At 41.8% G+C, this 13,700-nt stretch overlaps 1 protein-coding gene across 2 annotated transcripts; it reads right to left on the minus strand.

Moving 5' to 3' along the window:
• Positions 1-351: 351 nt before the first annotated feature.
• Positions 352-13,620, minus strand: nfyba (nuclear transcription factor Y, beta a). 2 transcript variants are annotated; one of them, XM_049567133.1, is made up of 7 exons: positions 13,532-13,620; positions 9,233-9,326; positions 8,991-9,121; positions 7,448-7,645; positions 1,255-1,333; positions 1,034-1,113; positions 352-904 (listed from the first exon to the last, which is right to left on the minus strand). In XM_049567133.1, the coding sequence occupies exons 2-7, from the start codon at positions 9,324-9,326 to the stop codon at positions 872-874; spliced, it is 615 nt and encodes a 204-aa protein (XP_049423090.1). In that variant the 5' UTR covers positions 13,532-13,620; the 3' UTR covers positions 352-871. The 2 variants fall into 2 exon arrangements, with proteins under 2 accessions (XP_049423090.1, XP_049423091.1); XM_049567134.1 differs by lacking the exon at positions 13,532-13,620 and adding an exon at positions 13,231-13,511.
• Positions 13,621-13,700: the final 80 nt, after the last annotated feature.

Consider the following 13,700-nt stretch of genomic DNA (forward strand, 5'->3'; position numbering starts at 1 on the left):
ACCCATGTGCTTCGCTGAAAATCAGAAGATGATTCGTTAAACGCTATCTTATGCCAAGTTGTTGCCACAGGGGGAAAAAAAAAAAGAAAAAATACTAGAAATGACCGTCAAGCCGGAAATCTGGCACCACGCCGGAGTACTTTATGCTTTAAGCCCTGCATCTAACATTTCACTGGAGTGATGTAACAAGGTCATATGATGACAACTTGGTTTGTGTTGCCTTCTGCTTTCAGGTGTGGAGGACAGTTCAACCATACATGGACAACCACAAGAAGAAGCTGCAAACCTGACTGTGTACAGAGCTACACCCAAACTGAAATAATTTTATGTGACAAAATAAAAACAGGGGAATTTTAAACATCACTTTTGACTTTTTATTTAAAGACTGACAACATTAATGAACATGGTAAACTGTATTAACTTACAAAAGAGCTGCATGATCTGACGCAACACTAACAATGCGGCTTCTCTCCTTTCAAACAGAGAAGGGCCTAAAAAATAAACATGCCATACAACACTTCCCATAATCCCCCCCACCACCGCCTCAAAAGAAAGAAATGCATAAAAGCAAACAAATCAACACACACACACACACACACAGGAAGTATTCCACCACTAAATCATGTAATAAGACTAGCCTTTAAAATAAAGCCTTAATTTCCCAGCTGGTTTGGATGCACTCCAAAACATTTGGTACCTCACAACTAGAAACTACACTTTCTACTCATTAGGTAGTAATTTCTCTGTACATGAGGGTTTTTGCAGATGTCACCCCCTCCTCCCTGTCCATCTGATAACCTTGAGACTGTGGTGGCTTCAGAGGTCATCAGGCATGGGCGGGCCTGGTAAGGAGCCGTAGTGTTCGGCCTCGTCATGAAAACTGGATCTGTTGTACAGTTGGAATCTGCAACACAGATGCAAAGTTCAGTGGAAGGTTCATTATCTCATCCAGATCAGTATAGGAACTTTAAAAGTAGTAATGGAAGTAATAAATCCATCTGGTGAGCTGCTGCTGCATTAGTGTGGTTTTTACCTGTTGATATGAGGTGGTGTACACCATGACGTTCTGCTGCTGGCCATCTGCTGTGATGATCCCAGCTGGCAGTGGATTTGCTGATGAGGGGAGAAATGTCTTTTTAATGAGATTGAACTTCAAACATTAAGAGCAGAATACGGTCATGAAAAACTGCATGTCAAAATAGGTGGAATTAAAACAAACAGGAGGACAAATTGTAAAATGAATCTAATACTTACTGAAGCTATCGTCTGTGAGATCATCCCCCAGGCCTTCTCCCACTGCCACTCCAGGAATCCCCTTCTCTCCCTTCATGGCCTGGAAAACACAAGAGAAGCAGCAAACATTACACGTGTGGGCAAAGAAACATCTGGAACTTAACTAACTGATTTCAGGCCTTTGCAGTCACAAGTAGAAACACGGAAATCAGAAGATTAACAGGAAAGACCTGCCTTTGGTCAAAGAGCTATAATAAAATCACCTCCTGTGTGAGAATTTAGCAGTGTTTTGAAGTGTTCTCTGATTATTTTAACCATATTAATGCCATAATATGATTAACAGTAATCAAAATGATTGCACCATTCACCATTTAGACAGATCAACACAAGTTGTGACTCTGTCCAAGTTCCCAACACACCTGTGAACCCAGCTGCTTCCTCCTCAGTGTGTTGTCAGATGAGCTGCTGTTAATGTTAATGTTAATGGGGAGACAGACTGCTTAAGATGATTATTATTCATCTGGTAAAACTCTCTAGTGCATTATGTTATACAGTTTCATACATTTGGAATTTTTGACCAGATTTGAATCAACACTGGGTGACTCTTGTTGCCTGGGTCCTTGATTCCATCCACTCCAGTGAGTTGACTTATTTGTCTGGCATCATGACATGAAACAGCTGTTTCTCAGTTAAAGAGCAGATCAGCACCATGGGTCGGACTAAGTAGGGTTGGGTATAGAACTCAGCCCTTTTGAGGGTCAACTCAAACTATGCTGGTACAACCAAGTACAGATTTGGGTTGAATTAATTGGTGCCAAGTTTCAGAACCCAAGAGTGTAATGCTGGGTTCAGGCAGGAGGCGAAAGCATTGCGAAGCACCCCGAAGCCAGGAAGCTGCCCTCAGAACTCTGTGGCTGACTTCCCAGGTTTGGAGCACTTTGTAGCGGAGAATATGGAGCTCTGCAGCTGGGTTCAGTAAGGAGACAAAAGCGATGTGAAGCGCCTCAAAGCTGGCCACGGAGCTCTGTCAGCTTCCCAGCGAGCCAAAACTATCACTGCAGCGCTGATAGTTTCAGTCTATCTACTCTGTTTTCTTTTCTAATTTACTTTAAAAATGGCCTGGTATCACTGTTGTTTGTGATTGTGTTTTTTAAAGTATGTCTTTGTCTGCTTGTGTTGATGTACAGTACAGGCCAAAAGTTTGGACACACCTTCTCATTCAATACGTTTTCTTTATTTTCATGACTATTTACATTGTAGATTCTCACTGAAGACATCAAAACTATGAATGAACACATGTGGAGTTATGTACTTAACAAAAAAAGGTGAAATAACTGAAAACATGTTTTATATTCTAGTTTCTTCAAAATAGCCACCCTTTGCTCTGATTACTGCTTTGCACACTCTTGGCATTCTCTCCATGAGCTTCAAGAGGTAGTCACCTGAAATGGTTTTCCAACAGTCTTGAAGGAGTTCCCAGAGGTGTTTAGCACTTGTTGGCCCCTTTGCCTTCACTCTGCGGTCCAGCTCATCCCAAACCATCTCGATTGGGTTCAGGTCCGGTGACTGTGGAGGCCAGGTCATCTGCCGCAGCACTCCATCACTCACCTTCTTGGTCAAATAGCCCTTACACAGCCTGGAGGTGTGTTTGGGGTCATTGTCCTGTTGAAAAATAAATGATCGTCCAACTAAACGCAAACTGGATGGGATGGCATGTCGCTGCAGGATGCTGTGGTAGCCGTGCTGGTTCAGTGTGCCTTCAATTTTGAATAAATCCCCAACAGTGTCACCAGCAAAACACCCCCACACCATCACACCTCCTCCTCCATGCTTCACAGTGGGAACCAGGCATGTGGAATCCATCCGTTCACCTTTTCTGCGTCTCACAAAGACACGGCGGTTGGAACCAAAGATCTCAAATTTGGACTCATCAGACCAAAGCACAGATTTCCACTGGTCTAATGTCCATTCCTTGTGTTTCTTGGCCCAAACAAATCTCTACTTGTTGCCTCTCCTTAGCAGTGGTTTCCTAGCAGCTATTTGACCATGAAGGCCTGATTCGCGCAGTCTCCTCTTAACAGTTGTTCTAGAGATGGGTCTGCTGCTAGAACTCTGTGTGGCATTCATCTGGTCTCTGATCTGAGCTGCTGTTAACTTGCGATTTCTGAGGCTGGTGACTCGGATGAACTTATCCTCAGAAGCAGAGGTGACTCTTGGTCTTCCTTTCCATGTGTGCCAGTTTCGTTGTAGCGCTTGATGGTTTTTGCGACTCCACTTGGGGACACATTTGAAGTTTTTGCAATTTTCCGGACTGACTGACCTTCATTTCTTAAAGTAATGATGGCCACTCGTTTTTCTTTAGTTAGCTGATTGGTTCTTGCCATAATATGAATTTTAACAGTTGTCCAATAGGGCTGTCGGCTGTGTATTAACCTGACTTCTGCACAACACAACTGATGGTCCCAACCCCATTGATAAAGCAAGAAATTCCACTAAATAACCCTGATAAGGCACACCTGTGAAGTGGAAACCATTTCAGGTGACTACCTCTTGAAGCTCATGGAGAGAATGCCAAGAGTGTGCAAAGCAGTAATCAGAGCAAAGGGTGGCTATTTTGAAGAAACTAGAATATAAAACATGTTTTCAGTTATTTCACCTTTTTTTGTTAAGTACATAACTCCACGTGTTCATTCATAGTTTTGATGCCTTCAGTGAGAATCTACAATGTAAATAGTCATGAAAATAAAGAAAACGCATTGAATGAGAAGGTGTGTCCAAACTTTTGGCCTGTACTGTATGTGTGAATCTACTTGTCTCTCTCGCTCTGACACAGACACAGCCAATAAACAGACTTATAAAGGGTTTTTTGGGGGGAGTTTTTCCTTATCCACTGTGAGGGTCCAAGGACAGAGGGATGTCATATGCTGCAAAGCCCTCTGAGGCAAATTGTGATTTGTGATATTGGGCTTTATAAATAAAACTGAATTGTATGCAGGTTTTTTTTAAACACGGGAACACCCGCTTAAAATAGGCTACAGACTCCAATTCCACTGCCAGTAGACGTCGAACAGACAAATATGCCTTTCTGTTTTGTTTTTTTGGTGTATCATGTTTGATGTCACAGACCGGCCAGAAAACAGGTTTGTAAACAGTAGAAAGCAGCATGAAGGCCAGTGAAAATGTTACAGTAGTTACTTCTCATTATATATCTCTGATTTATTCAATCTGTCTTTCAAACTCGATGCAGACTAAATTTGGAATGACTGAGTGCTGTCTGGGCAGAGAAGGATGGTATTTCAGGGCTGTACTTAACTTTTTTAGCCCATAGCACTGGTGCTACAGAGGGTGATCATTTTGTAGCAGACCAGAAAGTGTGTAGCACCTGTTACGATAACAAATTTGCTGGGCGATTAATTGCATCAGAAATTATTGCGATAAGCGATAATATTGTGCTTTTAAGACCATTTTTATTATTGCTGTAATTTTGCTGTTTTTAGAACATTTTTTAAACTTATATAATGATAATAAAGGCATAATGATGCAAGTACACCCTTTTAAAGAGAAATAAACATTTATTTAACAAGAATATTTACGAATGCAAAAAAGAACATTTAAATATCCACAATAACACGTAAAAATACCAAAATAAATAAATAAAGACCTTATAAATACAAAAAAATAGACTGTCTCTCTCTCACTCTCAGGTGTGCAGCTAAGTTGGTCGTATTCTCTCTTTTTGTTGAGATGGTTTTAGAACAAACCCGGCATACTGGCTCCTCCAAATTACTGGGCTGGTTTGGTTTAAATCCAAAATACTCCCACACAGGGGCCGTGGCATTTGGTTTCGGAACAAGTTCCATGTCTTTCTCTTACACTCAACTCTGTTTTTTTCTCCGCCTCATCTCCCCCTCACAAAGATTGCACTGTGTCTGTGTGTGTAGCCCATAGCCCCGCCTCCTCCACAGAGACAAAGACACTCGATGACAAGAGCTTCCCTCTGTTATTACGCTAAACAACCAACTCACCTGGCTGCCAGATGATGCACGGCAGTGAATGCTCGTCATCTAGTAAAAGAAACGAGAAAAAAAACCCAGGACCCCCCCCCACACACACAAGCGGCTTGCAAGTAGTCTGTCGCACACATGCTACTAGGTAAATAAATTCATCGCACATATTTTTTCCATCGCACGTGTGACATATATGTCGCACTGTACAGCCCTGTATTTTGTGGTGGCGCCTTATTGCATCTCACCAGTGAAGGGGCTGAAATTAGCATGTGACCCGGTTGTTATTTTTCCATCACTACCAATCAGAACTGGAGCTGATAAATACAAATACACGTGACTACTGCAGTTTCATTTGACCCGGGAGTGAATGCCAATTGTAGCATTCCCCATGACATTAAAAAGTCAGATGTTAGTGGGAATAGGGCTATGGCTCTGTGTGTGATTAGAAAGGAGCAGAGGAGCAGAATCGCTTGTTGACTGCAGCTTGTTAAAAAAAAAACTGTTGTTATTACAGACAGAGTCAAGTACTGAAAACAGGTTGCTGGTACCGAACTTGAGGTGCCTACACCAGTACTGGTATTGTTTCAAATGTGAATGATACCCAACACCATGGGCATAGTGGATGCGGGGTACGCGTGGGGCATGTCCTCTGCACTTCTCGTATCTGTGCCCTCTGTCACCTGCACTTTTTACAACCGTTCAAATTGTTTTTAACATGTGGTAACATGTTTTTCCAAGCCATCTTTCAACGCACCATGAGTAGACAGCGCCAGGCACCATACATATGCTGTCGTGTTGTGATCTGAATCAATCGACTCTGCTGCTGGGCAGTGCTGCTGTGTGTTAATAATAATAATAATAATAATGCTAGCTAAACGATGACTAATTAATAGATGCCAATATATCAAGTTAAGCTAGTTAACAAGAATATAATGTTATTGTTACCTATGTTAAATTGCTTGGGTCAGGGAGGAGACAGTGGACCAGAGGCCAGCAAGGATGATCATGCAGGGTCTTCACATGTGAGAAGAGAATATAACTGGCTGAGAGAAAATATCTATAGCATAAAAGTGACTTTGAAGTTAATTTCCACAGCTATGTCACCACTACTGTTCTTAATTCTATTTATAAATTTTGCTTTGCACATTTATTATCTATATTATTGCAAAAGATAGAAAAGGCACAGGGAGAAACCAGGCAGGTATTTGGCACTTAATTATCTGGCTACTTACCCTGTAGATGCTCAAGGGTCATTCTGTGTCAACTCATCTAAAACTCTAGATTTTGATGGTATATAATTTTAAAGAACTAAAGTCTGTCCCCTGGTGCTGTACTGTGGCTGTTTGTGGTTATGTGGTTCTTTAGCCGCTATGGAGAGCTGCAATTGAATGCGAGAGGATGATAAATCACTCAATAGACCTCTGAACAATTTGTCCCCCTCACTTCTGAAATGATGGCTGCGCCCCTGCCAACAACATTGTTGTCAACCAGAACCAATGAAGTGTAATAACAACAATGGCGAGCACTAAAGGCAAGACAGACGCTGTTATCAAGGCTGTTCTAAATCAACATGTCTCCTCAATATTGATAAGCATCGTAGTTCATTTTAATTTGCTATGCTCCAAACAAAACCAGGATGCTGGTATGGCTACGCATCAGTGTGGACTGAAGATGTTAGATTCAGGTGGATACGTTGGTCTCCACACACTTGTTAGGGAAAATCAAATCCCCTCCTCCACAGAAATCACTATTTTACTGGACTGCTTCTTCATTTAGTTGATTTTCACGTTACTTCATTTACATTACCAAGCGGGGACAACTTCCGCCTTTCTGCTCCAACACTGACTGACAGCTGACTCCACTCATTCACACTCACCACTGCCCCAGGGCCGCTACCATATGCTATTTACAGAGATAGCACTGGCGATCTGAACTGGTCAGTGGCGAAAAAGCACTTTTATACTGGACGCATTTGCCCCCATTACCGTTTTGCCTCGTTTCACGGCTCAATACCGAACCAATTTTAGAGCGAGTGGTACCCATGAATCATACGCACACATACACATGGGGAAATAGAGCCAAGGTTGAAAAATACCTAAGTTGTCCTTTAACAGCCATACGGCCATCATAAGAAACATCTGACATAAACCCTGTAGCCAACTGGTGTTATACAGCTGTGGCCACTTGAACCTTAGTTTGTGTCTCACCTCTCTGAACTTCTGCAGGTAAAGCTTCAGTGGTTCCACGTACATGTCGAAGCCCAGCGTTGACATGGCGAACAGAATGTCCTCCCCGTTGATGGTCTTCCTCTTCTCCTGATGGCAGCGCTCGCTAGCCTCTGATGTGATGAAGCTGATGAACTCGCTCACACACTCCTGCACGCACTCCTTGGCATCTTTTGCAATCTGTGGAAAACAGAAATAAATTATGAACAAGTGTTTCTGACAGATGTGGTAGAAAGAGCGCACATCAGCCCGGCAACAAAGAAAAATCCTTCTGAAGCCCCACAGACAAAGTGCTTCCATTTTGCCTGACCAAACAACTTTTGAATGTAAATGTGCACTAAACACGGGTGATTGTCTACACTTGACATGCTACTGTGTTGTGCTATGAAGTGCTGGAATTTGTTATTTACATGACAACACCTGAATGCAACACAAGTGGCGCTCCAATTGAGTGTGTGTACAGTGCTACGCTGCTGTGCGAACGGCGTGTTGACTGTGTGTGTTTGACTGTGCGTAATAGCAGTCTTTTGATGATCATTTACACACTGTCCATAACAATAACTATGTCAGGTAACAAACTGCGTCAGGTTCGGGCCGGGCTCAGTTATAATTATTAATAATAATAACAATAATAATAATAATAATAATAATGATGATAATAATACATTTTTTAATGGCACCTTTCTCACACAACAGTGAAACCATAAGAAATACACAATATGACTGAAAAACAGATTAAAATTAAAATTAAAATTAGCATATTGTTCAGTGTTTGTTGCTTTGGTGCAGCCTTTACCTGGGTTACCTGAATGAATGGTATTTCATTCAGTGTTTATTTTCATCATCTGTACATCTTAGGCTTCATTAACATAAAACTCTTTTGTGCTTTTTGCTCCCAAGGCTTTTGATGCACCTGCAGTGGTGTGGTGAGTACAGTTGTCAAATTTTTTGCACCGCTGTCTGTCTCTCCTCTGCCTGCGGAAAAACACCATGCAGCAAACATGCACGAGATATTCACACTGAGCTGAAATAATTTTGGTAAAAGCTTTACGAGTAATGACACCTGTGTGACAGCTAGCTCAATACAGTAGATCCTGATCAGTTAAAAAAATGCCTTGATTGGCCCGATCCCAATCTTTGAGATCTGCTACTTGTTCACTGGTGGGATGGTGTGAAACTATTGGCAGGATTGTACATGCACGTATATGAATGAATGTGCTTCCTTGTGTGCATACACAAGGAAACAAAATGGGGACCCAATAATAGAAAAAGTGCTCTGTAGAGCTACTGGGGTCAAAAACTTTACAGGAAACCTTTAAATCTGAGCAAAAAGCATGTACATACAACCAAAATTTTGGGACATAACAACTAGTTTGGAAGCCAATCATGGTCCAGTATGTTGTAAACACGTTTATCAGCCTTGCAGTGTGGCACTAATTACCCTGTCACACTAAACGTAATGCAAAAAAAGAAAACAAAGATTCCCGGGGCTCTCGCTCTCTCTCTCTCTCGCTCTCTCTCTCACCTTTCCAGTCTGAGGAACAGCATTCTTCATAATGCGAGCCACGTTGGCAATTGGAAGATAGATGTCCTGCTCCCTGAAGTTCTCTTTGATACCACTGTCATCATGGTCATTCAGATTCTCCTCTCCATCATCTACAGAAAACAAACAGACAGAATCAACACTTTGTGACCTGAGCAAAAAAAAACAAACAAAAAACTGTCAGCTGTCTTTTTTTGATGGTCTACACTTTGGCTGCTCCTCACCATCTTGAGATTGGAGAACGTAGTGACCAGATGCCATGTACTCTCCGGTGATGCCCAGCTGGGAGGCATCGGTGGTCGAGCTGTCTCCGTCCATCTGCAACAAACATGCACATCTTATTCAACATCTGAAGCTTTTGCAATATACCTTCAAAGTCTAAAATGCACCAAATATCTCAAAGTCACTCCAATGAAAGTTTGACTCAAGAGTATTTACAAGCCTGTTGCTCACACATGCGCGCGGACGATCTTTGGATTTCAATGACAGTCTGTTTTATTAAACTCAGGGCTTTAAAATGAAATAAATCATGACAGCTTGTGGGGTTTTTTTTCTCTGTAGCTTCCCTGTGGATTTAACACTCTGACAGGCTGACCTGTAACATCACTTGTGGGTGGATGACAAGCTACTCCCACGCAGATAAAATGCAAAAAAAAAAAAAAAAACATGTTTTTTTTTTCCCAAACTGAGGAAAATGCAAATCAGATTTCCTCAATCCCTCATCTGACCTCAATTTCTGACTTTAATCCAGCGCTGTTTCTTGCTGTCTATACAGTATACTGTTATCATAAGGAAGCTTTTTTTTTTTTTTAATGTAATAATTTAAGAGATGCTTTAGCAATCCTGTTGACCTGCCCTCATGGGTTGGGTAGGGTTTTGGTGTTTTGGGCATCAATGTAAACCAAGCCAATATCTTCTTCTTGTCTTTAATAAACAAAATAGGCCTATATCTGTTTGACACATGAAACAAATATTTTTCTTTTACTCAGTCAAACCCCACAAAGAAACCATAAAACCCATAAAACAGGTCCCTAAACACCAAAATGAAATTGTTTTTACCTGGTTTCTGTAGAACAAAATTATTATACTCAATTTTCAAAAATACAAATACAACAGTAATCAGTTTCAAGAAAGTATATATTTTTTCCACCAAAGAAAAATGTTCCGCTCCGTCAGTTCAATCCAGTTCAAACGAAAAACTCCACTCCAGGATTTCCAAATAACACACAGTTCACAGTTCAATTCAGTTCAATCCACACAGTTTGCTAAACAAAACAAATCCATCCCAGGTTTTCCGCAACCAAGGAGGTAAAGAAAATCCACTGTTGGCTCTGACTCAGTCCAGTTTCAAAACAATAAATCAACCGGCCCGAATGTTCCAAGTAAGGAATAATGAAACGGAAAGTAACGTTCGCTCCTAGCTGCGTTGTTCATCCTGTCACCTTGTTTGCTGGGAGTTCATTAGCCTATTTTGTTCTAGTTTTGTACTTTGGTGATCGTACATCATTGTTAGCTGTTGTCCATAGGGCTCTAGTTAAGCTAATGTTAACTTCTGGAGCTTAGCTTCATTAATTTATCTGTAATCTCAGAGATAACAAAGGTTGGCAAACGTTATGCTGAATGATTCAGTGTAAATACTGTAGCACCAAACTAACAGAGAGACACTGTTGGTAAAGATGGTAAAAAGGCTGTTATCCTTTTCTCATATTCTGAGCCAAAAACCTTAACTTCAGTGGGACTTTAACTTGTTGTCTTTGATGGCGACCGCAACGAGATGCGGTTCACAAGCGTACACTGTGACCTGTAAATTTTGACTTGTAATTTAAGCTTTTCATCGACGTTCTCAACAATAAAGTGATGAATATATCCCTCAAATGAGTAGTTTAGGCCTTTCTGGTTACTTCTCAATGACATCTGATCATTGTGTCCCCAGAAATCATCAACTGCCTCCTGTGAAATGCCGTGTACTGTGACACCTGCCATAGTGCCGGTCACTGAATGTTAATAGTTTGTCCGAGTGAGTGGAGGGGGGCATGGCTTAGCCATAGGTCAATTGTTACCTGCAAACCAATTTTAAAAGGCCCTCAGCATGTCTTTCAAAATAACAGACTGTATTAAAAACATGGACAACAGACAGCTCCCCAAAAGTGAAGCCAAAAAAATCTAATGACAGATGGTAAACAAGAAAATAAATGGTTCCCTGACAGCACACTAGGAATGCATGATGCACAATATGCGATAAATATAACAACTTATTTGGCTGATATCTGATATTTCCATTTTTTTCCTACCTAGTTTTAGTGATCACCAAGTCTCTTCTGTAGAGGAATTAACATTATATTGTGCATGCATAGAAATAAAGTTTCTTAATGCTTCTGCGTACACTCGATGCAACGCGAATGCTGTTGCTCCGGAGTTGCTGTGTGCCTGCCATAGTTCTGCGTCCTGTTGGTCTATGTCGCTATGCAATTCCCCAGCAAAGCGCTTGGGGGCACGGTGTTCTTTTATATACCAACCTAGACTCTGCGACGTCTATGGTCATTGCTCATTCATTGTTTGTTTATCTTCCGGCTTTGCTCTAGTCACAGTGAAGATGGCGACCGAGAGAGAAAGACTGTTGCTGAAGCTCGAAATGATCGACATTGAACAACAAATGGTCTTTATTACAAATGTTACGATGACGACGACAACGAAGAGAGGCGACTGCGCTGATGGTCTGTAATGGCAGTGTTGTGGTATTGCAGCAGGAAGTGAAACCTTGCGAAATGCCGGAAATTATGTAGTTTGAAGGACCAATCATAGCTCCTGCGGTCTGTGTTGCGTCCCTCTGCGACCGACGCAGACATGACATGCTCGTCCAAAAAATTGTAACCACGCATTACAATTTTTTGGAGGTGCATGGTGTCTCTTAGTCGGTCGCAGAGGGACGCAACACCTCCGCAAAGCCCTCTGCGTTGTAGGTATGCAGAAGCATAAACCTTGCTTTATTGCAATGGCCCACCAGCAAATGGAGACATGAAATACAGTGCTTTTCATTGTATGTAATATTCATTCATTGTGCAAAACAAAAAAAGCATGTTGGCCAATTATGATAATGTACCAATATTATCAGTCATCCCTACTTATTTACTAAGTTACATGAATGCAGCTGTCACAATAAATGTCCCGCTGAGGCCCATTCAACCTTTAAGACTTTATATGGAAAACAAAAAAAAGAATCACTGAATGTTTGTATTAAACGGCTGAACCTGATTCAACTGGCACAATTCTGAGTCTGGTACAATCGTAGTGTTTTCATAGACAGATGGTGAACAAGCAAACAAATGGTTCCCTGACAGCAGACATTTTCTGCTAGATAGCAGACATGGCCACAGCAAAAAGCCAAGACTGAGGGCTGCCTCTTGCAGGAGTGGTGGAAAGTTTAATACTTTTGCACTGGATGCAATGAAGATGAAACGGTTCCATTTGTTCTATTTGTATGTGGTTTTTGTAAATAACCCATGGGATAAAAGAAGCAGCTGACCCCCAGGTATTTTCACAATATCTTAACTGCCCCCCCCCAAACGATACGATTAAAACGTATAAATGTCGGAACTGGGCAAGTTTTGTAACGAACCAAATGTGTGTTTTGCTGCGTCTGTGTGTATTCACGTAAGAAACTAACGTTTGCTATTCATTTGCTCACTGACTTGTCGGAAAAACGGCTCTGGTGTTGTGCCAGATATTGCATTCAGATAATTCGCGTTAATATTACACGTTTCAATTTTAAAGACTACGACTGGCTGCGTAGCTAATTTTAGAGGACGTAAATATTTTCAGAGGTTGACAACAAGTGCTGCCAAATATATTGCCATATATATTCTGAACAGAAATTTGGCGATATGGGATTGCGAGCTAGCGTTAGTCCTGTTAGTGCAGTCAGCACTATAATTTAAATGATAAACGGTGCCAGTTAAACAGTGAATCCACGACGAAGCCAGTTAAACGTTACGTTAGCAACACGTTAACGTTAAATATATTGATGTGTTTAGCTTTCGTAGCTATCTAGCACACTTAAGCCGCGGGTGAGATATTTAGCTGACGTTAGCTCGTGACAACCCACGAATGGAGCTAGCTAGCTAGCTACTCATTAGTTGTATTACAACCAGCAAGCCAGTTTGCTGCTCGTAATACAACTACTGAGTTGAGGATAATGAAAAGAGGCTGTCCAGCGGGCTGTTACCTTCTGTAGTTAACCTATTCAGGTACACAGCATCCCTTGAATACATTTTCATTTTAAGTCCACTGCAGCTGGCGCCAGCACGGACAGCGTTGGCCTGTTCTTTGTCGTGCAGAGCGGAGCAAGACGTGACCGGGGCCGAAATGTTGAATAGTCGTTTGTAAAGTTTCGTCCGCTGGATACTTCCTGATAAGCAGCCCTCATTCACTCAGACAACAAATAAAAAAATCAGACAGAGACGGACATTTCCATTCGAGCTAACGAGAAATCGGTTAGCAATCATTGGCCGGAGCCAGGCACAAACCTGCAATGAAGCCCTGGTTGGTTACCTTCCTGAGACGGCTGTTTGGTTGGACAGAAAATGGCTGCGAAAGGACCAGTCCCAGCGCGCAGCCGCGGCTGCACTACCGCCACTGGCCGGTAGATGGCCTTGCTGCCTTCAGGGACTCTTCGCAAGCTCCAACCTCACAGGT

Source organism: Epinephelus fuscoguttatus, linkage group LG22 (assembly GCF_011397635.1).
Source record: "Epinephelus fuscoguttatus linkage group LG22, E.fuscoguttatus.final_Chr_v1".
Taxonomy (NCBI): Eukaryota; Metazoa; Chordata; class Actinopteri; order Perciformes; family Serranidae; genus Epinephelus; species Epinephelus fuscoguttatus.

Coding starts and splice junctions, on each gene's coding strand:
- nfyba (XM_049567133.1), bottom strand. CDS start 9,326: ATGGACGGAGACAGCTCGACCACCGATGCCTCCCAGCTGGGCATCACC. Junction 7,646..8,990: donor CTGTTCCTCAGACTGGAAAG/GTGAGAGAGAGA, acceptor TGTTTTCCACAG/ATTGCAAAAGATGCCAAGGA. Junction 905..1,033: donor ACACCACCTCATATCAACAG/GTAAAAACCACA, acceptor TCTGTGTTGCAG/ATTCCAACTGTACAACAGAT.